Genomic DNA, 25,784 nt, shown 5'->3' with positions numbered 1-25,784 from the left:
GGGGCGTACTGGAGTTTAAACTCAGGGCCTCATGCTTGCTCAGCTTGTTTGCTTATCTAGTGCTCTACTACTTGAGCCATGCCTCTAGCCTGGCCTTTTGCTGGTTATTTTGCAGATGGTGTCTTGCTGACTTTTCTGCCAAGGCTGCCTTTGAACCAGACAGTATCTCAAGACTCCTCAGTAGCTAGAGTTAAAAATGTGATCCACTGGTGCTTGGCTTCAAAGCATTTTTCAAGCTAGTTAGCTTTAGAGTTGGTGAAACCAAATTTGTTCTGATAGCAATTTTGCCAGTGTTAACACAGTATGGATGTGCTAGTAATTTCTAATGAAAATGGAAGATGTCCCTTTGTTAAGCGCTAAGGTAATCACATATAATTATGAAGATTAGTTAGAAAGGTAAACACACCCTAGAGTTTTATTAATTGTTACATAATTGCTTTGAAGATGGTCTATATTAAGGCCTCTTATTAACAGATGAGTGAGTGTTCTTTCCAGATTACCCTTTACCTGAAAGTATCATCTGTTATTTATTATTATTTTGCTATCATACTTTTGAGAATGAGGGAATCTCTTTTTAGAAGATCAGTAATTTTGTTTTAATCATCTTGTACTAATTCCCCTTCCTAGTATGAAAATCACATATGTATCCAGCATGTTCTCATTTACAGCTAATTTCACTAAAAATGGTGAAGTTATGCTTTTGTTCTCTCGGAATTCTAATATTGCAAATTCAGCTTTCTGAATTTTACCTTATTTTTATTACTTTTATTTTGAGGAGATAACCCCCCCCCCCCCCGCCCCCCACATACCTCCCTCCCTTTATCTCTCCCAGCTTTTTAAATTTTTGTGCTGGTCCAGTGGCCAGTGCACTGTACCTGAGCTTTTTTGCTCAAGGCTAGTGCTCTAGTGCTGTTCCCACTTCTGGCTTTTTGGTGTTTAACTGGAGATAAGAGTCTCATGGACTTTACTCTCCAAGCTGACCTTGAACCATGATCCTAGATCTCAGCCTCCTGAGAAGCTAGGATTACAAGTGTGACTCACCAGCAGGAGATAGTTTATTTCCAATAAGCTTTTCTTGGCATTTTCCACATTAGAAAGGTACTTAATGGGTGCCTAAGTGAAGCATTCTATAACTAAACCAACATGCCTTCATAACACATATATTTGTATATGCAGTATTCTTTTTGAGAAAGGGTCTATGTAATTCAATGTAGCCTCAAATTTGAACTGGCAAAGTGTTTAGTCTCCCTCTCATCCCTGTGCTGGGACTATAGGTGTGAACATTTTATGTATACACACACACACACACACATATAGCAAAATGTAATATGTTAGTACTTCCCAGTACTTACATGTATCTCTTTCTCTGTAGCTTCCAGCTCAGTAAAACCTTTTTCTTCAAGTGTAATGGAAGCTGGTCCTGTAGAATGGCCAGAAAGGCATGCACTTCAGAATCTGGAAACTTTTGGGAAAGCCAAACAAAAAATGAGGTAATGTTTGAATTTTTAGTAATGTATGCTAGAGCTCTGTAGTTTTAAATGAATTCTTTCTTATATTTGGTATAAGAATGTCATATACAGCAAATATGTACCTTTAGCTCATAGATAACCAATAGAGTTGCTTATCTGGTGCTAGGACTTTCCAGTCACAGTGGATATTTTGTGTAGTGCTTTTGAGATTGTCTTCTATAGACATATACATATGCAGGATATACACGCATATACAGGATATACACGCATATACAGGATATACAGTATACAATATACATGTACATATAGGCTATACAGAACACAACATACACACATATAGGATTTACAGTGTACATACTGCATGCATATAGGATATACTATATACACATGCATATAGTACATAGCATACATGCATGCATGATATATAGTGTACATACTGCATGCATATAGAATATACAATATACATACACACACATATACAGGCTATACAGTACATGACATAAACACATATATAGGATATACAGAACACAATATACACACATACAGGATATATAGTGCCGGGCTAGATTTACCTCCCCTGGTGCGGGGATGCTAAGCTTACTCCCTTATCAGTGCTCCCCTTTCCACCCTCTCCCCTGGGCACCCGACCAGCAGGTGGCCAAGGTAGAGCGAGGGACACGGACTAGCCTAAGGTGCACGTGGCCGAACGAGATCCCCTTTTCTTCCTTCCTTACCCACCAAGGAAGCCAGGCGCAGACGGATCTCGAAGACGCTTCGGAGAGCAATCTGGTTTATTCGGGAGGGGCTCACAGTAATATAGTAGTGATGACGAGGATTGAGCATGAGCTGCCATAGGCTGGCGAGCTTGTCCGTCCAAGAGCAGCTCCCAAGGACCTCCCTCATGGGCTAACGTCACTTCCCATAGTACCGCCCTGTGTGCTCACTGGCGCAAGGTGGGGGATGGTCTCAGAGCTACCCCTTCTGGTTCCCGACCCAGAAGGAGATAGGTGTGGCTCACTTCCACACTGCCCCAGGGCTGGGGGAAGGGCAGCGTCTCAGGAGTGCTCTCCTCGCCCTTCCCCCCCTTAAGGCCAAGATGAATCCCCAACAATATAGTATATGTGTAGAATATACATACACATATACAGGGTATACAGAACATATATATACACATATACAGGATATGCAGTATACATACATGCATATAATATAAGATATATAGTACATGTACACACATATTCAGGATATACAGAACACTTCATACACATATAAAGGATCAGTACACATTTATACACATATACAGGGATATAGGAGGCATATAAAATGGTGTGAAAGTGCTCTTCTCATTTGAGCCACTTTTTGCTGTTCCCATTTTCCTTCCCTGTTTGTTCAGATCAAACAGCATTGTGAACTAACTCCAGCAGGCAGGGCTTATTTTCACTTTTTTTTTTTCTTCAGTACGTATTAGGTACACTGAGTATGATTGTTAAATGACCTGAAAAAAAATCTACCCTCTTACCCTTCCCCTAAATATTACAAATACCTTTTTTCAGTCCTTCTGTTGATACTTAAGAAATATTGACCAATCATTATTGACCACCAGGTGGTGGGTGGGAGGTACGAGGAAGAGCACGCACCACCCTCTCCTCTTAGAGCTGCCTGCCTTTGAACAGGAGAGACATCAAAAGGAGACAGGAAGCCAGACAAGGGTCAGCCGGGGTGGTATGCTGGAACACTGGGCAGATGTCCTGTGTCTTCAGAGTGCAGTGTTTATTTTTAATTTGAAGATAAAAAGCACAGGCGTAAAGTGGGGTGCAGAGAGATGGTACTTGTTTTACTGTTTTATGTGTAGTTCTTAAGATGTAATGCTTTCCTGTATGTCCATTGCCAATCTGGTCCTAAATGTAGAGCCTCACTCTAGCTTACTGACAAGGAAGCAGATGGTAGACTCTTTTTTTGTTGTTTAAATATTTTTATTATCATTCAATTGTTGTACAAAGGAGTTGCCATTTACTAGAGCAGTTTATGAATACAGAGCATCTTGGTCATTGTTACCCATTTCAACATTCTTACCCACCCCCTCCCAACCCATACCTTCCCTTATTTCTCTTCATTTTAGGTTATGTTATTATTAGCCATTTAGCAAAACAGTTTATATATACAATGCATCTTGATCTCATCCCCCTTCAACTCACCCTTTCCGTTTCTCAATTCTGTGGAATGTCAATGAAAATGAATTCTTGCCTGTATTCTCTGCCCTTCCCTTTGATTCTTCTACCCCTCTGTACTGGGCCCCCACCCTACTCTCTTGCAAGTATCCATTTTCTGCTACTTATTTTGTGGAACCTTGACTTAGTTCTTTGTTTACTTCTTTTTTTTTTTTTTATAACCAGTCCTGGGCCTTGGACTCAGGGCCTGAGCACTGTGTCCCTGGCTTCTTTTTGCTCAAGGCTAGCACTCTGCACTTGAGCCACAGCGCCACTTCTGGCCATTTTCTGTGTATGTGGTGCTGGGGAATCGAACTCAGGGCTTCATGTATAGGAGGCAGACACTCTTGCCACTAGGCCATATTCCCAGCCCACGTTTTAAGAATTACATTATTTGTACTCCCCATAGAGTTGTACTTGTTTACCCATAGGTCTATAGGCATATTCTAGCCACCACAAATGAGGCAGGCCATGCAACCTGTGTTTCTCTGGGTCTGGCTTACTTAGCTTAATGTAATTTTTTCTACGTCTTTCCATTTCCTCACGAATGGTACAATATCATTCTTTCTGAGGCAAGAGTAGATTCTGTCTCTTTTGTAGGCCTCTCCTTAGTTCTTACTGTGGTGCGTGCTGTGATTTATCCTGTTTTGAACTCATTGAGCTCTCTGGCCACCACTTGTTCTTACTTTTCACAACTCTGTGATGAATTCAGCCTTGTACCTCAGCGCTGTGCTTTCAGTTTGTCTGAGTGGAGAGCCTAATGTGTACGGATAGGCTGTTCTCATGAACCGTAAGCCTGTTTGTCATTCAAAGTCCAAGTCAAATTATAGTTCCCTCTTAAATGCTTTCTAAATGCTGCAGCTTGCAATTCATTACTTCTCTAAGCAACTAAGGGCTTGGAATGTATTTTCTTGTTCCTCATTCTGTACAGTTATACTTATCTCTTCCTGCTCTCCTCGCCTTCTTCCTTGTGTGATGCCTGAACAATGAATTATGATCAGTGAACGTGAGCATATAAATTAGAGCGAACCTATTTTATACTATCTCATAATGCTATTCACAAAGGAAATGCTCAGTAAACATTAGCAGGCACTTCAAAGATATCATCATATTCTTATTTGAAGGTAAAAAGTCACACATCTTCAGAATGTTTTTATATTAAAACAAATTTACCTGGATCATTATATAGTGAAAGTCAGGAGTCATAAGAATTTCATTTTAGACATAATCAGTCACCTGCTATGTGAGTTTGTTGTCTCAATTTCAAGATGGGGCTAAAAATCCTTCTACTTCCAAGTTGTGATCAGGTGTTGTCAGTTATTGTTGCTGTTTTTTTAAACCTAGGATGTTCATTGGTATTGTGTAATTTTTCACAGAACTATTAGTAGCTTTCATATCTTGTGTCTGGTACAAATCATACGTCTTCCCATTGTAGTGAGCCGAACCTGTAGAATGACTCTTCATTGAGAAACTTTTGCCTGGTGACTCATGACTGTAATCTTTGCTATTCAGGAGGCTGAGATCTGAGGATCACATTTTATAACCAGCCAGGACAGGAAAGCCCATAAGGCCCTTACCTCCAATTAACTACCAAACAAAAAACAAAGCTAGAATGGAGCTGTGGCTCAAATGATAGCGCTAGTCTTGAGCTCAAAAGCTCAAGGACACTGCCCAGGTCCTGAGTTCAAGCCCCAGGAACTGTACAAATAAACAAACAAAACAGAAACCTTTGTCATTTACTACTAGAGAATAGCTATAAGAAATTAAACTAAGCTCATATTGCAGCTCCTGCCCATGTGGAGTGTAAAATTAAGAGAAAATATCTGAGTGCTTTCTGATTTGACTATTTTCATTAACGTTTTCCATTTTAACAATAAAGGGCATAAAATTGGAGAAAGGGTCACAGTACATATGAGCCTTAATGTGAGGAAATGCAAGTCTAAACCTACATCAGGATTTTAATCATGTAAATATCAGTAAAAGCGCTTACTTGGAGTCATGAATGGGTAATAATTAAATTAATATATTAAATTAGGAAATTAAATTTCTGTGCAGGCACGGAAAAGATTCTATTTTTGCTATATGACAGCAGTCATTAAGTGCTTGTTAAAACTTGTCATTCTCTAAAATGAAGGTTTATTTTGCTTTGTTTTTTTAATGATGATACTGGGCTTGACCTCAACGCCTCTTTGTCTCACTTGGCTTTTTCACTCAGAGCTGGCAATTCTGTCCCTTGAGACATATCCCTACTTATGGCTTTTTACTGATTAACTGGAGATAAGAGTCAGTGATTTGTCTGCCCAGACTGGCATTGAACCTCTATCTTCAGATCTCAGCCTCCTAAGTAGCTATGATTATTATTGTGAGCCATGGTGCCTGGCTTGTTAACATTTTTATAAGGTTCTATGAGCTCTTTTCTAATAGAAAAGTCGTACAGAATTGGGTATTAGTCTAGATGTGACTCACTTTCAATAGCTGTGTCACCTTCCCTATTGTGTACTAGGATGCTTAGCTGAGAACTAGGAATAAGGATAGGTTTTAGGCTTGGAATATTGATTTTCACTTTGCAAAGTACTCATCATCAGTGAGGTTTCACTTTCAAGAAAGGTCTCATCCATCTTTTTCAAGGAAATTTGTGAGGAATACACACACACACACACACACACACACACACACATATTGCAGGTAAAGTAGTTTGAATAGTAGGAAGTCTTGCATTTATTTCAGATGTAATAATGATTCATAATGTCATAATCATGCCTATAGGAGACCTTGGAGAGAATTCTGATTACTGTCTCATTTCATGGTTGTGCTTTAAATAATTTTTCAAAGTCATAGAAAATTAGAACATTCAGCTCCTGGCCTCAGAAATGCAATATTATGGGGTTTCAGAACATACAAGAGTTTTTTGTTGTTGTTGTTTGTTTTTTTTTTTTTGGCCAGTCGTGGGCCTTGGACTCAGGGCCTGAGCACTGTCCCTGGCTTCTTCCTGCTCAAGGCTAGCACTCTGCCACTTGAGCCACAGCGCCGCTTCTGGCCGTTTTCTGTATATGTGGTGCTGGGGAATCGAACCTAGGGCCTCGTGTATCAGAGGCAGGCACTCTTGCCACTAGGCTATATCCCCAGCCCAAGAGTTTTATATTTAAATTTTATAATATTGGTGACTTTACATTATTGAATTGCTAATGTAATGCCTTTTATAAATAATCTTTTTTAAATGTTGACATAATAACTTCAAGTTTGTATGTGACCTGCCAAGGTTTTTAAAAATATAACTTGTAAGTAAGTGAGTTGCCAAGAGTTTACTTCGTTGACGTTCCTAAATATATAAGACTTCAATTTCCTTTGTGTATGGTTCTGGATTTTGCTCATATCATCTTATCCTGATTTGTTCACATTACCAGATTGATTAAGGTGAATCTGAGTGCGCCTTTAATAAATGGCGGGTAACATGTTTTCTCCCCCAGAACTGGTTCATTGCCTCGTTCATGTGAGCAGTTGCTGGGCCATAAAGAGAGCCCCCGGGATTCCATGACATCGTTAGATGCTAAAGAATTGCTGAAATATTTCACCTCAGATGGGTTACCAGTGGGAGATCTTCAACCTTTACAAATTCAAAAGGGGTAAGTTGGAAAGTTAATGATTTCCAATTAACTTTGAAATATCATTTGTAAAGAAAAATTTTTTCTCATTTCCTTAGTTAGGTGATGCCTTTAGGCTACTTAAGCAGTACTCACAGGTTTGCTTCCAGTATTCATCCCTTGGCATAGTCTTCATCATTATATTGTCCAAATGTCCTTCAGCTCTGAGCTCTTGTGCAGCTCAACAGAGTCCCCACACAGGTCAGTAGCTTCTTGATGTAGGAATATCGGTACAGTTTTTGTTTGTTTGTGCTGGTACTGGGGCTTGAACTCAGGACTTAGGTGTTGTCCCATAGCTTTTTCCCTAAGGTTGGCACTCTACCACTTGAGACACAGCTCCACCTCTGGCTTTCTGGTGGTTAATTGGTCATAAGTGTCTCATGGACTTTCCTGTCTCACCTGGCTTTGAATCATGATGCTCAGATCTCAGCCACTTAAGTAGTGAAGACAGTGCTCTTTAAAGACAAAAACAGACTTGAAATATCTATTTAAATTTTTCCTTTCCTGTGATACTCTCCATCTTTGAATTCTCCACTATTTGGTGTGCTGTTTGCTAGTCATGCCTAGTAAGAGCATAAAGCCTGGTAGCATTGCACGTGAAAGGAATGGGAACGTGTAAAAAGGCCTTTGAAGCTGTACCAAGTCACCGCTCAAAACCTACATGAATAATTTACACCTAAATTGACTTCTGAGACAATTTCCACTAAGTTGTTAGTTTACAAATGCTGGGTGTTGCTGAAGTTGACTTAGTAGGTAAAAATTGAGACATAAATTACTTATAGAGATTGAGTAATTTGCTCATTATACCATTTTCTTTTTAATTGTTACTGCATTACTTTGTGAAACATTGAAAAGATCATAAGAATTGTACATCATTTTGATCACTTTTAAACAACTTATATACTCTGATAAATGTTGATTTTTAAAGGTGAATTTAGAAAGGCTCCTTTTTTAAAAATTGTATCTCAAAAATATTATTGGAGCACTGTTGTCTCTGGTGTATGTTCTTTGGTTTTTATGAAGGTAATTTTAAAAGAGTGAAGATTTCAACAACTCTCAGATTTAATGATCTTAATGACATAAAAAGTATAATTTTGGAGCAATTTTCTTTTTCTTTGAGAGGCTCATAACTCTTTTTGGTAGAAATTAAGAAGCAAAGGAGCTTACGGATATTCCAAAACAGTCTCCTTGTGCAAGGATCCATCTATAATACTATGTTACGTTACATAAAGTGCAAGAACTTCATGACTTCTGAACATATCAGGGAAATAATAAATCCTGATAAAACATTTATTAGGATGTTTCTTTTTGAAAGAACAAGCTATGAATAAATTCGTTGCACTGCAAAATTAATTAGTTAAAAAATAAAAAAAAATGAAATGTGATAAGGATTAAACTCAGAAATGAGAAACAACTTGGGAAGGAAAAATAATGAAATGCTAGCTCGGCACCAGTTGTTCTTGCCTATAATCCAAGCTACTCTGGGAGGTGAGATCCAGAAGAATGAGGTTCAAAGCCAGTCCTAGCAGAAGAGTCCAAGAAGACACAATCTTCTAAATAACCAACAAAAAGCTGGGCTGGAAGCTTGGTCAAGTGGTAAAGAGCCAGCTTAGCAAGCCACCCTGAGATCAAACCCTAGTTCTATCAGAAAGCAAAACTGAAAATAAGCAAATAGGTGCTGTGTACTTAAAGAGCTCTGTTTCATAGAACTACTTATTTTAATCGTCTTCAAAATAATGGGCTCATTGACATTTACTAGTGACCTTTGGTGTGAAACACTTGAAATGGATGCATTAGGATATATAAAGTCTGTGTGTTTTCATAATTGGTTAATTTTAAATTAATTTTAAAAGCTTGTCATTGTACTGCATATAGTTTTCAGGGACAGAATGGCAGTTTTAATTACTAATACCATGGGGGCATTGGTGCTCTAATACTACTCTAGGTTTGGGGTTTTTGTTTGTTTGTTTTTTCTGGTATCGGGCCTTCAACTCAGGTCCTTTGACTCTCTCTAAGTTAGTTTACTCAGCTTGCGTTCTACTATTTGAGCCATGCCTCTAACTGAGAGGTTTGTTTTATGTGTGTCAGTATTGAACTAGTGCCTGAACTAGGCCTTGCGTTCTTTCTTGGTTGTTTTTGCTTATAGATGGCACTGCACTCTTTGAACCATACCTCCATCTCAGTTTTTGCCTTTTTACATATTGTTTTAAACTCTTATTGAATTCACACTACTGATATTTCTGTCTGTTAGCTATGACAAGACCAACCACTGGTACACATTCCCATCTAACAAGTTTTGAGTTTCAAGACCCTGGTCCACTGTGTTAGAAATAATGTGAGTCCTGACTCAAAAGTGGAAGGAATAACCCAGAGAAAGCTGAACCTCACTGCAGTGGCTTCTCTTCCCCAGATGTTGAAATACATCTGCAAGTCTGTGTGTGGGAGAGGCTGATTGTGAATATTTTACATAGGATTAGTTCCAACAGTTCTCACATAGCTGCTGATTGAAAGCCTACTTCTTAAGAAGGAAGTCAGCAGTGAGTCACTATATCCTCTGATAACTCTTAAGACATATGCCAAGCTGACTCCATATCTTAGGCAATGAAAGATCCCAGGCCCATATGTAGAATAGTAGGAAAGAAATATTACTGTTATCAAAGATTTTAGTTAACTTTATTCTGCCAAAAAGAAAGCATTTAAATTTAAAGCCAGGCACTAGTGGCTCACACCTGTAATCTTAGCTACTCAGGAGGCTGAGGTCTGAGGAATGTGGTTCAGAACCAGCCCAGGCAGGAAAGTCCATGAAACTCTTATCTCCAGTTAACCACCAGAAAACCAGAAGTGGCACTGTGGCTCAAAGTGGTAGTGTTAACTAGCCATGAGCAAAAAAGCTCAGGGAGAGTGCCCAGACCCTGAGTTCAAGCCCCAATGACTGACAGGAAGGAAGAAAAGGAAGGAAGAAAAGGAAAGAAGAAAAGGAAGGGAGGGAGGGAGGGAGGGAGGGAATGAAATGAATAAATGTCAGTTTGCTTCACCAAGAAAAACAAGACCTTTTATAAATAATACTGCTTCCTAAATTTCCATTACAGATCATTTCTCATTCTGAATTTATCTGTCTCAGAATCCTTTGCAGTAGCATCATCCTAACTTCAAAAACTGGAGGCCCAAAATGTAAGGGGGAAGCCCTACTGCCCACCTTGTTCATTTCCTTCTTAAGCTACCTCGTGGACCTTTTATATCTGAAATATTCAGAAGCAGGGGAGGAAGGCAGATTTGTTTCCTCAGACAACTTGATAATTTTCTCTCTCTCTAAATAAAGCTAAATACAAATATAAATATTTTCTTTCTTTTTTTCTTCTTAATTTTAGAGAAAAGACATTTGTTTTGACACCAGAACTTAGTCCTCAGAAACTTCGGGTCTTACCTTTTGAAAAAGCCTCAGTGTGTCATTATCATGGAATTGAGTAAGTTCTTATTTACCCTTTGCTCTTTGTGTTTTGCTGAAGTTTTGTGAAGTTGTTATAATACCATATGAAGTAAGCAGGGCCAAGACAAGTGCATGTCACAAAAAGCAATACTTACACAGACAAATTACTGTTGATGAAAAAGTTATGATAATTAGCTTTACAGCATTTAGACATCCTCTGATTAGTTGCTAGATATTTTAATCAAAGTTACTTTGGTTCAGACATTATTCCTGTGTATTTACACTTTGGGTCCCATTAATACTCCCTGGTCACTAATTACACTGTAATTGCATAGCAGCTATTAGATGAAATGTGTAGCCACTTTTAACATGTTAATTGTGTGCATCTTTACAGAAATTTGATTGACTTTTTAAAGAATTCTCTTGCTTAGAGGTACTATCATTTTCACAAGAACAAGAGCAGGGAGATACTGATAATACCTTTTACAATGAATTCTCAAAATCCTGGTGGTTTATTTCACATTCCTAAACTAAAGCATTATTTTTATTAATTCTCCATAAACAGTAAAGGGTTTAATTCTCCAATGAAGTTTAGGTTTTTGGAAGAAGAAATAGTAGTATTACTTTTGAATAACATATAGTTTTGTTATGAGTATATTATACTGTGTAACAAGAGGAAATCATGAATGTCATTGTTGACATGGCAGAGAGATGGATGTTTATATGCGAAGTGGTTTATAAAGAAACTTTGTTTTTAATGCCTGAAACTTTATTGCTCATTTTTATGCCATTGTAGGAATTTAATTTCCTTTTTATGAACTGAATTAAAATATTTCAAGCAAGGGATTAGGACGATGAAAATAGAAATAACACAAACTAAAGAGCTAGTAAGAACTTAATAACCGATTATCCTTTTACTCATTCTAAACAAAAGAAGAATATAAAATAAGGAATGGTTGATAGATTATAGGCTCATTCCTATAATCCTTGATATTAAGGAGGCTGAGAACTAGAGGATTGGGGTGGAAGTCTCTGGCAGAGAAGCCAGAGAGACTCCATCTCCAATCAACCAGCAAAATGCTAGACTGGAGGTTATACCCAAATGGTAGAGCAGCAGTCATGAGGCAGCAAACCTAGTGAGATTTCAAGATCCTGAGGTCAATCCTGGATAGCAGCAGTGCGTGTACACACACACACACACACACACACACACACACACACACACACACACACACTCTTATGTCAGTAATTAACAAAACCATGATTAAAAGTCAGGGTGAAACTGGGAAAATGTTACATAAATGAGAGGCTAAATTTCCTTTATATTCAGTAAACAGAGACCATAAATATCCTATGCAAGGGTTGGCAAAATCTTGTTACTTATCAAAGAAGAAATACAAATGACCAAGAGACACAAAAAAACTGTCTTTTTTTTTTCTCTTACAAGTCAATAGAAAATGTAGATTGAAATAACTGTGAGATTACTTTTCACTTACAAAGTTATCACTTGTTTCTAAGTATGACACCGAGTGGTACTGGAGGTGAGGAACCAAGGGCGAAGCTCACAGCAGTATAAATCAGTATAACCAGCCAGGGAAGGCTCAGGAGTTGGCTAAAAACCATGTAATAGTTATAACATCTGCTTGATGAACTCAGCTTTAAGGAAATCACTAGTGGTATACAACCAGTTACTAAGGGTATTATTTAAAATGAGAAACGTTGGAAATACTATCTTTAGGGACTTAAATAAATTATAGTACATCCATAAGTTGAAATTCTTTGCAGCCACAGAATGGTTAAAATTAGATGTGTAAATATTGGTATATATGTAGAATAATCAAAACCTTTGTACATTGTTGCTGGGAGTATAAAATGACATCTTCAGAAAAAGATAATTTTGTTTTTTTGCCAGTCCTGGGGCTTGAACTCAGGGCCTGAGCACTGTCCCTGGCTTCTTTTTGTTCAAAGCTGGCACTGTGCCACTTGAGCCACAGCGTTCTGGCTGTTTTCTGTATATGTGGTGCTGAGGAATCGAACCCAGAGCTTCATGTATACAAGGCAAGCACTCGTGCCACTAGGCCATATTCCCAGCCCAAGTATAGTTAATTTTATAAATTAACCACACTCATATCCTGTTGTCGACCAATTCCAATATTTGGTGTTTTCCTAAGAGAAAAGAAAGCATTTCCCCTAAGAAGACTTGTTCAGGAACGTTGCTGGCAATCTTCTAACAATAGTTCAAAATTAGAAACAGTCTAGGATTATACCAGTAACATACAATAAGCTGGTATAGCTGTACAATGACAAGGAACAATGTTTTGATGCAGACCAGACTGAGCATCTGTTTATGTGAAACAATGGTAGAATTAAGAATTTACATACCTCAAAGTGTTAGAAGATGAGAATTGATGACAGATCATTCCTGAAGGAAGTGCTATATGAAACACTAATTTGGATCCAAGTGGTTCAGGTAAAAATTTGAAATTGAGCAACAAGAAGGCAACTCAGAGACAAGTACTGCATTTTAATATTTGGTAAAAGTACTCTTCGTTTGGGGGAATTATTGTTTTTTTCTTTAACATCAAAAGGTTAAAGGGGCTGGGGATATGGCCTAGTGGCAAGAGTGCCTGCCTCATATACATGAGGCCCTGGGCTCGATTCCCCAGCACCACATATACAGAAAATGGCCAGAAGTGGCGCTGTGGCTCAAGTGGCAGAGTGCAAGCCTTGAGCAAAAAGAAGCCAGGGACAGTGCTCAGGCCCTGAGTCCAAGCCCCAGGACTGGCCAAAAAAAATAAAAATAAAATAAATTAAAAAATAAAATAACTTGAATTTTGGGCTGGGAATATGGCCTAGTGGCAAGAGTGCTTGCCTCGTATACATGAGGCCCTGGGTTCGATTCCTCAGTACCACATATACAGAAAATGTCCAGAAGTGGCGCTGTGGCTCAAGTGGCAGAGTGCTAGCCTTGAGCAAAAAAGAAGCCAGGGACAGTGCTCAGGCCGAGTTCATGGCCTAGGACTGGCCAAAAAAAAAAAAAAAGGTTAAGGACATTTCCAAGCAGCCTTGAGTTTGTCTAAGTCTTTCATTTGAACTATGTATATTTTTTAAACTACACCTTTTGTGCATTGATTTCAAAATTGACCTTTTATTTGTATTACATTTACCTAAGTCAGATTTATCTGAGAGCTCCATTGTTCTACTACATAAAAGTTTGATGAACAAGATATATTTTTACCTCCATTTTGATCTTATTAACGACTTAGTATTAAAGATTACAGAAATGTTTATAATTTAGAAAGTTTTCCCCTTTTTTTGGCTCTCTCTTCACATGCATGAAAACATTTGTGTTGGTTTATGAATCCATTAAGGCGAGTCCAGAAAGGTGGGGAAGGCGGAGGGAGGAGAGAGCTTTGCAAGGTCACGTGTCTTCTTGGCAGGTTTCCTGTTATGTATATTTATTGTACTTCAAGATGGGATTTTTTTTTTTTTTTGAGTCCAGAAGCATTCACTGAGCTAATAGGTCATTGATTCCCTGGATCAGATTTAGCTAGAAACCAGATAAGCAGATGACCAAAGGGCTTGAAAAAAAAATCTGTCAGTCTGTTAATAAGGTGAAGTGTGAGTTTTGGTGAAAAAAATTCAAAGTATTCTGAGCTGTTTGGTGAGCTAGTATAAAATGCCTTTATTCCTATTTAATCTTCATGTTCAAAATAACCTTGCCCTTTGTAACAGAAGTCAGTATTTCACATTTTTTATCAGTCAGGCTGGGAAGGCAGAGGTTGCTAGAGTTTTACAAAGTATTCAAACAGCAACTATATTATCTTGAGAATAAGCCAAGGATTAACCAGAAATAGTCAACGAGAAATCAGATGGTACTTGACAGTTTTCAATCTTCTGCACTGTCATATTAGCGGACTAGAAAAATACTGAATTGGGGAGGGGAAGTAGGTTATTTCTTCAACCTTCCAACCAATGCGAGGAGGCTGAGAACAAAACACTCATCGTTTCACCTGCTGCTGTGATCTGAATGCGCGTGCTCTCATTTTAGGTATTGCTTGGATGACCGGAAAGCTTTAGAGAGAGATGGGGGGTTTTCCGAACTCCAATCTCGTCTTATTCGATATGAAACTCAAACCACGTGCACCAGAGAAAGCTTCCCGGTCCCCACGGTGCTGAGCCCCCTGCCGTCGCCTGCGGTTCTGTCGGAGCCCGGAAGCGTGCCTGATGGAGAAGCTCTACAAAGTGAGCCCCGGAAAAGTGAACTCCCATCTGAAGTTTCCCGGCTCAAACGGAGATCCAAGCATCAGAACGGCCTTTGTCCCCCCAAAAGGTGCTCATATCGAGCGCATACACGTAGAGTCTTGACACAAAGTATTTTAGTCTCTAGGGGATTTTTTTTCCACACTAGTCTTTAATGTTTTTAAGTCATTTTCTAGATAGATTTTTTTTCTATTAATTATTTTATGACAGGACTCTAGTTTTTATTATGAGCAGTTGCTGATTTTGCTTTAAGTTGTGAAAGTAATGACAGGGTTGGGAGGTATAAAAAGAAAATCCCAAGTTCTAGCACAATCCATTGTAAAGTTTCTTCAAGCCACAAAACCATAAAGCTGTCATGCAGATGAATGAAGGGAAGCCACTAAAATGAAGCAGATGGGCTGCCCCTCCTTTTCTCCCTCTCTCCCTCTTGCCTTCCTTCCCTTCTCATCGTTTTGTTGCCCTTTAGCAAAAGGCTCATGGCACCATTTAAAAATCATTTTTGTTCCTTGTATAACTTAGCCTACATAATGAGGACAATACCTGAAACTTTTGTAGTTACTTCTTTTTGCTAGATAAATAAAATTTCTAAATACTTCATCAGAAACTATAAGCGTATGAAATGAGCCCTGAATTTATCTGTTGTTATACCACATGTTAAATTTAAATGCTTTGGTAGCTAAAACAAGTCTCAGATTCTTACTATATTGAACCTTTTGGGGGGAAAGAAGTCTCTGAAATATTTGAAAATAGAACTTTTAAGTCTCTTTTTGAAGAAGCATTAGGATACTGATTCCCTGACATAGAACAATTAAATATGAGCACCTTATAAGTTCATGGTACTTTCTCTTTAGAAATGATAACCTTGAAAAGCAGATGTGGGATACTATTTTGTAACCAGATTTCTTATTTCTGCACTGTAACTAATAGAAACATATGTACTCCAGAAAAGAAAGCACCCTGTGACTTCACAGTTAGAAGAACTAAAAGCCATAAAACTGAAAAGAAAAAATGGTTTACAGAAGCAACGTTTTAGAAAGACTGATTCAAGTTTCATAGTTTTCCTTATGTTTGATCTCACACTGTGACCTATTTTTGCCTAATTAGTTGCATAGACAGAGTATGATGCAGTTTTTTGTTTCCTTGATAACGTACTCTTCATGGAAAAGCATAAAGGGTTAAGTACGTAACCACTGAGTATTGAGTCCACAGAGTGCACCTGGCCAGGCAGAGGTGGCTCGGGCCCGTAGTCCTCGATGTTCTGTGGGCTAAGATCCAAAGAATTGCCTGTGAAAGCCAAGCTGGGCAGAACAGGCCTTCAGGATCTGTCTTCACATAACCAGAAAATTAAAAAGGAAAAAAAATACCCCAGAATCCTCAACAACAAAAAAAGCGTACTGCCTCACAACCCGGCATGCTGTAGCTGATTCACATTATAGATGGAGGGAGACACAGCCACGATATACTACTTATGGCTTTTTTATTTAAAAAGACTAAAGAGACAACTATAATATTGTTGGTTGATCAATTGCTTATTTAAGGCAAATCGCCTAGAAATTTTATTTACTTTTCTTGAATATAAGTGTGACTAGAAATAGTTATAACAATAGAAAACACAAAATAGACTTCATTATTGGGTTCACTTCACCTGCATTCTTGACTTGATTTTTTCCCCCCTTTCTCTATGTAGACTTATGAAATCTGAAAGTCCAGATTCTCTTCTTTCTCAAACGCGTGGCAGTAGTCATCAGAATCATCAGGTGGTGACATCCAGAAAGCCACGGGTAGAGAAATTACTACCAACGTCGTCTCCGCTGCTTCCGCTTCCTACCCGTGAGACATCAAAAGTCACCACGAAGGCCCATTCGGGACATCAAAGTGTGCAGGAATCCAGGACATCCAGACAGGGCAAGGAATCGAGATCACAGAAGCACACACGGGTAATTCCTTCCCAGTCTTCTTTGGAGCTATATGCAAAGATACTCACTTACTTAAACGTTTGAAAATTTATGTCCAAACGTTTTACAACTGAAATGAAATAATGTGTGGAACTTACTTGAAAATATTCCAGGGAAAGATGATGGGAATATAGGTGGTTACAAGTGAAACAAAATTAGACCCAAATTGGATTATCCTCTAAGCCAGTTGATAGATGATACATCAAGGGATATTATAAAATGTTCTCTTTCCTTTCTGTGTTTCACATTTTCCATGCATATTCTTGCTGTATGTAAGTGCACATTGATATTTCAATTCAGAACTAAACTTGAATTCCTTTCTTTAGATGCTCTCTAGTCCTTTCCTGCTAAAAGCTAATGGTATGGCCACATAAATGATATAAAATAATGTAGATTTCTTTTCTTTTTCAGTTGTGTATCTTAATTGTCTTGTTTATCTATCCTTGGTCCAGCTAAGTGAGGTGTAATACACCATCCATTTACAGTTGAACTCTCAAAGTAAAATGCTATTTGAACCTTTCCCAAGAAATCTTAGTTACGTGTTATGTTCTTCTCTCCAAGATCCTGAAAGAAGTAGTGACTGACACCTTGAAGAAGCATGATATCACACAAGCCCACGAGTGCTTCCCGGCGTGCAGCCAGCGCCTCTTTGAGATCTCTATGGTCTACCTGAAGGTACAGCATGTTGTGTGCCAACGTCACGGTTTACCTGCTAATCCATTTGATGTAAACAACTCTTAACAAATATTTTGTTTTATTCATAGCACATGACCCAATGCCAGATGTTTTTAAAAAATGAAAATAGAAATAGTGAAGGAAAAATGTTCCATCTGATTTACTTGGGTGTAGTCTAAACATGGAGGTTGGGGTTCCTAGAATGAGCCACCGGCACCCAGCCAAGAGACACACAGAATGTTTTAGGACAATTGCAAGTTCGCCTACTAATGAACTCATGAATTTAATTTAACATACATGTTTCAAATTGCTGTATTTTGTTAATGTTTAGGATCTTAAAACTTCAAGGGGTCTATTTGAAGAAATGAAGAAAACAGCAAACAACAATGTTCTACAGGTAAATATATTATTCCAAAGAAACAAACAGTATAAGAAATGTACCCAAAGCCTAATGTATAAAACTGAAACCCCTCTGTACATCACTTTGACAATAAATAAGAAAAAAAAACAAAAAAATGGTATTTTATTTCAGAGTGGTATTGCTGCTGTTATATATATATAGTAAGAATTAGTAATAATCTTTTCAACTCTGACTTGAGAACTCTTTGAGATATATAGTAGGCTATTCTAGACAAAGTATTTAATATTTCTTAGGTTCCTTTGTTAACAAAAGAGTTACTAGAATGTTAAGGGGGAAAAAGTATATATATATGTGTGTGTGTACATATATATATATACACATATATATATACATATATACATATCCCCAAGAACTAGAAAAACATCCATTTTGATTTGTGTTTTCAATGTTTGGTTCAATTTCTTTGGACTGATTTTTTTGGGGGGGTGGGGAGTGATTCTTTGAAAACACATTTTCAAAGAAAAGTAAGGAAATGGAGGGCTGGGACTATGGCCTAGTAAGAGTGCTTGCCTCTTATACATGAAGCCCAGGGTTCAGTTCCGCAGCACCACATATATAGAAAATGGCCAGAAGTGGTGTTGTGGCTCAAGTGGCAGAGTGCTAGCCTTGAGCAAAAAGAAGCCAGGGACAGTGCTCAGGCCCTGAGTCCAAGGCCCAGGACTGGTAAAAAAAAAAAAAAAAGAAAAAGAATACTTAGAAAATGGAACAGATTTAATTTTGTCCAATATGTACAATATGAAGTATTAGAAGTCCAGTAAAATGTGTTTTTTAGTTACAAAATAAAATGTTGTTAAGTTTAAGGTTTGAATATTTTACTTTTAAAGTTTTCCACTGTGTACTTTTGAATTTTTGTATTTCCTACCACTTGTACTTTCAGTAGAAATGTATGATTATCATGTATTTTTTTTTCTCCCCTTAGGTGATTGAATGGGTATTAGAAAAGACAAGGAGGAAATGATGGAAAACCCTTCTCTGTAGGACAATTACCAGTTCAGTAATTCACTGCTACATTTCTGAAGAGTTTTATATATGTATATTGTTTCCATGATGTTCAGTTAATGTATTTTTAATTGTACATTTGTTTTATACAATTTCCAAGATTTTAATTTTTAAAGTTATTTTTATATGTTTTTAAAATTTTATTCCTGGTTATTTAACTCTTACAATAAATCAGAATATTTACTTCTTGGATTTCCTGGTCTCTTATTGTCTAGCCCACTTCAGTCTGAGTCTTGAGCAACACGCTGCTTTCGCCCCTCCCAGGTATCCCAAGAGTGAAATTTAATGAACCACTTCCACCTTACAAATATTGGCACAAAAGCTCACATAGGCTACTACTGCACAGAATAGAAGGGTAAAAATCATGAAGGTGGGCCAGTATGCCACCAACTGGGTATAGATTCACAGATACAGATCTCATTCCATGGCAGAAAGTCCAGCAGTTACAAGAAATGTATAAAGAACAGTTGATGAAATGCCCTTGTCCTATATATTGAGGTCAAAAGTCTGAAAATGCTGAGGAGGGAGGAGTGGGGTTTTTGAGAATAATCAGTGTCTGTTGTTGTAGGTCCCAGGCCTTGACTTCGAAGGCTATCCATTGTTCTTCCTTCCTGTCTTCTCTGCTTCCTGGCTGCTGTCTTGTGAGCAGCTCCATTCTGCCATATCCTTCCACAACGATGCTACTGCTTTTCCACAGGTTATGTGGTAGTATTGGGAATCGTGGGAGAAGATATTTGAATGGAAGGGCTAAAGAAGGAATTAGGACATCAGTCTAACTGAAAAGCAGTCACTGTACCTGAAGAACAGAAGTGACAGGCGCAAGGAAAGATTATGCTTCTCTTATCCCTGTGTGTTTCTTTTAATCTCAGGGCTGAAGTGCTCCTGAAGTGAGAGCATGGAGTAAAGCCAATACTACTCCTTCTGGAAAAATACATGTTGACTCTTCTGTTTAAAACAAACAAAAACCACAAAAATCAAACATGGTGGACCAAACCTGTAGTCGTAGCTACTTTGGTGGTAAAGAATGGCTCTGGCTTGAGGCCAGCCCAGGCAAAAAAAGTTAGACCCAACTTTCAAACAATGTTCCAGGAGTGATGGCACATGTCTGTCTTTCCAGTTATACAGAAAGTGTAAATAAGAGGATCACAGCCTACATGGTCTGAACAAAAATGAAAGACTATCCAAAATAACCAGAGCAAAAAAAGACTGAGGGTGTGGCTTAAGTGGTAGAAAACCTTCCTAGCAAGGCCAAGGCTCTGAGTTTAAAAGCAATACAATGAAAAGAGACTTAAAAATCTATCAAATGCAATCAAATCCATTCAAACTAAGGGGTGGAGGGAGGAAAGGAAGGAGAGGGAGAGAGACATCATGGCCAACGAAATTGTCCTAAGTTCTAAGTTCAGTAGGATATTTTACAGGATATTATATACAGTAGGCTGCTTTTAAACACAAAATTGTATTTACAGATCTACACACTTCAAAAAAGAAAACCCTTTTCTCACCTGCTTTATTTATAAAAAGGAGAGAACAGTTTAGCCTCCTTCATGGGCAAAATTTAATTGTGAACAATCCCTACTTAACATTTTCAGGATTAAATAGATGAACACTATAATGTCCATTTAGATCTTCCAGAAAGCAGATGCCAAAAAATCAATAGGGATCAATGCTTTTTAAAGATAAAAGAGAGGGAGTTAGAAACTCCACACCGCAGAAGGAAAGGGCATAGAGAACAGCTTTGTCTTGGTTTGGATATGAAATATCCCTAAAAAGCCTTGTGTGTTAAAGGTTTGCCACCCAGCTGCAGCCCTGAGAAGTTACTGGACATGGGAGGGTTGACTTCACCCGTGGCTATGTCTATCAGTGGCTTCACACTGAATGGGCCCTGTTGGAGGAAGTGGGTCCCTGGCCATACCTGTGAAGGCTCTGCATTACTCTTCCTCACTTCCTGTTTCTGTTTCCTGGCTGCTGTGCGGTGAGCAGCTTGATTCTGCCATGCCCTTCCACCATGATATTACTGCTTTTCCACAGGCCTAGAACAACTGTACTAGCCCACCCTGAACTGAAGCCTCTGGAACTAAACCTGTTGAGGGGTGGCAGACTGACTCCATCTCAGATTAAATAGAGCAGAAGCTGACTCCAACTTCACTAAGATCTCCCCCCCACCCCTGAGCCTCAGGGTTGAGGGTGTGCCCTGTCATCTTGGAATCCTGGGAAGTTCCCCTTCACTGTGATAAGATTGTGTAAACTGCTTGACCACCTGAGTTGTGGAACATTCCAAGGTTAAACCTGTGCCCTTCCATCAAGGAGCAGACTTATCCCCACCCCCATGAGTCATATCCGCCTGCATCATGCGGGGACCCGCCAAATTCCTGTGCCAATTCTAACTAGAATGATAGGTTGGTTCAAACAGTTACTATGAGACAGACTGTAACTCCATTAGCCACCTGCCTGTGACCTGGCATGCTCTGTAAGCGTTGTAACCTCATTAGCCACCTGCGTGTGGCAGACTTGACCATGTGGTATTTGCCTTTATAACTTGGGCTGGAAGGCCGCTCTCAGTCTCCGTTCCAGCTCCCAAGTCTGGGCTGCAACCCTGGCCAGTCAGTTCGCTTTTTACTTCCCCAGTAAATCCATCTTTTTCATCTTTTTGCTTGAGACTGTCTCTGAGTGGTGGACTCTTGGAGAGATGGGGAATCCCCTCCCTCAAACCCCATAACAAAACCAACAATCCTTCTGCCATTTAAGTTGATTGGCTTGAGTATGTTGTCACAGTGATGAAAAGCTAACTAAACAAGCAGGAGTCTATTTTATGTTTTTCATGGGGAGCACTGGTAAGTGATCTGCATTGCTGGTAAGTGATCTGCATTGCTACAAAAGGACCCGGCTCTGCCAACACCTTGGGTTCAGGAACTGGCTTTCTTTTGGAGCTGAGGCTCACTGGTTTGTGAGCTCTAGAAAGTTTGCAGAGGACGAAGTACCTCCCTCCCCCAAGGAGGATTGTAAAGCTGAAATGCTACAACTAATGAGGCCTTGTTAAAGGTCTTTCTTGGATATTGTCTTTCGAGGGAGGAAGAAGGTTTTATTCATCCAAGTAATTATAAAGAAATGTTGCTGGAAATATTAATGGCTGTGTGTTTTGAGAGGAACAAAGTTTTATTTCAACATGTCCACGCCCTGGCCCAACCCATAGTAGAAACATCACAACCCTTATGCCAAGCTTGAGAGCAAGACGCTGCTTTTGAGAGCTGGGTCGACCTGCGATCCCTTTTCTTCACGATAGAGCCAGAGGCAGAGGTGGCCTGACTGCTTTTTGTCTCCACAGGGCTTCCTTGTTTGCCACCACCATCTCTGCTTTCCTTGTTGTGACATTGGTTGAGCAATGTCCTCTATGGAGCTTCGTCTCTTTTAAAGATCTTATTTATGACCAATGAGAAAAATGAACAGAGAATAAAAAGCCAAAGTAGAAGTTCCTCCAGCTTTTCTGACTATTCAGTTGTGATTCTGCACAAGGTTTAATCATTTTAATGAGGTATCAGATGTGCTTCCCTAGTGAAGTCAAATTTACTGTAATTTAAGGACCATAGGTGACCTAATAATTGATTTCTAGTCACATATTCAAATAGTTCTATTACTCAGGATTTTTATATAAACAGATTAAACTATTATTTCCCGTGGAAAAGAATGTCCTTTTTTAAAGGAGAATTTCCAATTGCACATTAAAGAAGTTCATGAAATATAGAAGGGTTTCAGGTCATATCCGTCATTCCTGGACCCATTTCTCAGCAGTCCTTGGTAATAGGAGGCCTTTCCAGGTATTTTAAATGTGTGCTTCCAGGTACTTTAGATATATGTGTTCATTATTTCTCCATGGATCTGACCCAAACACTCCCAGAAGAAATATGGTCAATGCCCTTTGCTATCATCAGGGAAAGTAATCAATAATGGTCTTGGTGCAAGAAAACAAAACCCAAGGCAAGGATTAAGTACTGATGGTTTATTTGGGAGGTCCAATCTTAGGGCACTGAGAGTGATAATTAAAGGAAGAGAAAAAGGCAAGGCAAGCAGGCAAGCAAGGTAAGGTGATATAAGAACCCAGGGAGGAGAAGGACGAGGACGAAGAATAGAAGAAGATGGAGGGTGGGGGAGGAAAGGAGGAGGAGCAGGGATGAAGGGAAAGAAGGGGATGGGGGGGGGGAGGAGAGGAGAGAAGAGGAGAAGGTGGGGAGGCAGAGGAGGGAAAGAAAGCCGGGAGGACAGGAAGAAGGGGAGGAGGAGGAGAGGGGAATTACCTACCTGCTCAGCCTCTCTCTGTTAACTATTTGGCCCCCACAAAGATTTAAATCCCCTGCAGTCATGTATTACTTAGGTTGTTACCTTTAACAGCTGGCCCTGTGGCTTTTACCTGTTTGGAACTGATGACAGAACCCAGAAATTTAAGTATACATCTTACAGCTGCCGGGCAGGAGACTGGCCGTAGGAAGGAAGGCAGCATTCACACGCCATTGGCTGGTTTGCTCTAAGTCCCAGAAATACTTGCTTGGATCAAGTGGAACTAGCTATGAGGGTCAGGGGGAGGGTGCCCAAGCTTGAAGAGTAGCTGGGAGTTTGGGGGACAAGATGATGGTATTGAAAGAATGCAAGGACTGTGTGTATATGTGCATATATACATATACTCTGTGCCTATACTGCATTGTACAATGTGCCCAGTGCAGTGATATAACCCACATATGGTAAAGAAGGTATGAAAAGGAAAAGTAATGATAATAAAATGATATGCATTTTAATGTGAAGCAAGCATTAGGCTATTATCTAGATAATATCCTCATGAATGAGGCATTAGTAAGAGTGATTGTAAGAGTAAGCCAATATGACATACAGACTTGCCTCTGGTAACTTGCTAGCCACTTTTGGAAATTTCCCTGAGCAATCCCCTGCACACAGTCTTTCTTCCATATGTGTGATGGTTCCCATCTAGAAGATACAGAATATATAGAGTCAAAATATTTTCATATAGAAATGAAGCCAGAGTCTAGGCTCCGATGGTTGTTTACAAGGATTTCACCTACATGACTTTAGAAGATACCAAAAAATGATAAGGAATGCTCCTATTTGATAGAGAATTGCCATCAGTAGGTTATCTTACAACCCTGGCTTTTGTTCATTAAAGGCTCAATAGGCTTCCTTCCCCAGTCCTTGTGATACCAAACAGCTCTCAACAAAATGGTGCCCAAAATGGCCCTAGTAGGAAGGGACAGCACTTGACTCTTCTCAAAAACTATTTTAGAAGAAAACACAAATGCATTGGGCATCAGTGGCTCACGCTTGCAATCCTAGCTACTCAGGAGGCTGAGATTTGAGGATCACAGTTAGAAGCCAAGCCAGGCAGGAAAGTCTGTGAGACTCTTTATTTTCAATTAACCACCAAAAAGTATGGCTGTGGCTCAAGTGGTAGAGTGTTAACCTTGAGCTGAAAAAGCTCAGGGAGAGCGCTCAGGCCTTGAGTTCAAACCAAAGGATCAGTACAAAAAGAGGGGGAAGGGAGGGGGAGGGGGAGGAGGAGGGGGGGGAGGAGGAGGAGGAGGGAGGCTAAGAGGTTTCCTCCAAACTAGAACTTACAGTTGCAAAATATTCACCCATATTTATGTACTAATTCTTTTATATTAATCATTGTGCACTTGTGCAATCAGATCTTGGAATCAATTCCCACAAGTCAAAAAGTACATGTGTGTAAATATCTTTATGGATGTTGTCAAATGGCTCTCCAAATGATTCGCAAATATATACCTACTGGTAGCCTTATACACACCTGCTTTACCTCCCTCTATATTAGGTATTATGGAAGGTTTTAATCTTGGTTAACTGTTTTTCCATTATACAAATGCAAACAATGAGTGCTAAACGTCCTAGCTAAAGCCATTTTCCATGCACTTTACATTTCTTGATGGCTCGCAGCCTTGACTTGCCTTTGTAGGTAGGACATCTGAGTGGAAGAGAAGTCGGCCTTGCAGTGTTTTCTAAGGCAGAACCAGGGTCACGGCTGAAGGTTAGACAGAGGGAAGTTTGGGCGGGAAGAATGCAAGACCTTTCAAACAACTCTAGCCATCCAACAATGGAGCGGGCCTGCCTGGTGAGATAAGGAGTTCATTCTGATAGCTGGAAATTTTTAATTTCAGGCTGGATGGACAACTTCAAAGATGTTCAGGAAGAAATTCTTGAGTTTAGTGGCATATTATTCAAGGTCAATGTTTCCGAAAACGTGGCACCTGGACCATAATGGACATTTGGGGAAACTTTAAATATTTAACATTTTTCACGTGTATGTATTTCAATGCATGGTTGTATATTCTTCCCCCCTACACTTTGTGTTGCTATGTTAGTAGCAATCATATGCCTTAATATACGTGAATGTAGTTATACTTAAAGGATAAGTAAACTTTGGGCATAGGTGTGCTCAATGACGTTGAAGCACATTTTAAAACTAAAAATCTATACTTTGAAATCCAATCTCAATAGTGCCGAAGTGTTGTCAATAAAAATACTTCTACTACAGTTATTACAGGCAGTTAAAAATAAAAAGTGTGTTATGCTCGAGAATTTGAGTATTTGGAGCTGAGTAAACAGGTCAAAATTTAAAAATAAGAGCTACACGTCCTAGGTGAAAAAACCTATCCTAAAACTATATTTGGGAACCTACTAATGTGTAAACAACATGAATATTTTATATGGA

General features: G+C 39.1%; 1 protein-coding gene across 1 annotated transcript in view; it reads left to right on the top strand.

The window, feature by feature from the left end:
- LOC125360759 (MDM2 binding protein) overlaps nt 1-19,247 on the top strand; it is a 58,829-nt gene extending 39,582 nt beyond the window's left edge. Inside the window, exons 15-22 of the mRNA XM_048358850.1 lie at nt 1,373-1,490; nt 7,144-7,299; nt 10,686-10,781; nt 14,796-15,077; nt 16,695-16,944; nt 17,524-17,637; nt 17,969-18,034; nt 18,978-19,247. Coding sequence (XP_048214807.1) covers nt 1,373-1,490; nt 7,144-7,299; nt 10,686-10,781; nt 14,796-15,077; nt 16,695-16,944; nt 17,524-17,637; nt 17,969-18,034; nt 18,978-19,016 — 1,121 coding nt within the window. The 3' untranslated portion in view covers nt 19,017-19,247. The remainder of the gene's footprint in view (nt 1-1,372; nt 1,491-7,143; nt 7,300-10,685; nt 10,782-14,795; nt 15,078-16,694; nt 16,945-17,523; nt 17,638-17,968; nt 18,035-18,977) is intronic.
- Nucleotides 19,248-25,784: the final 6,537 nt, after the last annotated feature.

Source organism: Perognathus longimembris, chromosome 12 (assembly GCF_023159225.1).
Source record: "Perognathus longimembris pacificus isolate PPM17 chromosome 12, ASM2315922v1, whole genome shotgun sequence".
NCBI lineage: Eukaryota > Metazoa > Chordata > Mammalia > Rodentia > Heteromyidae > Perognathus > Perognathus longimembris.
Note: the sequence above shows the minus strand (reverse complement) of the source record. Positions and strands in the feature narration are given on the sequence as shown.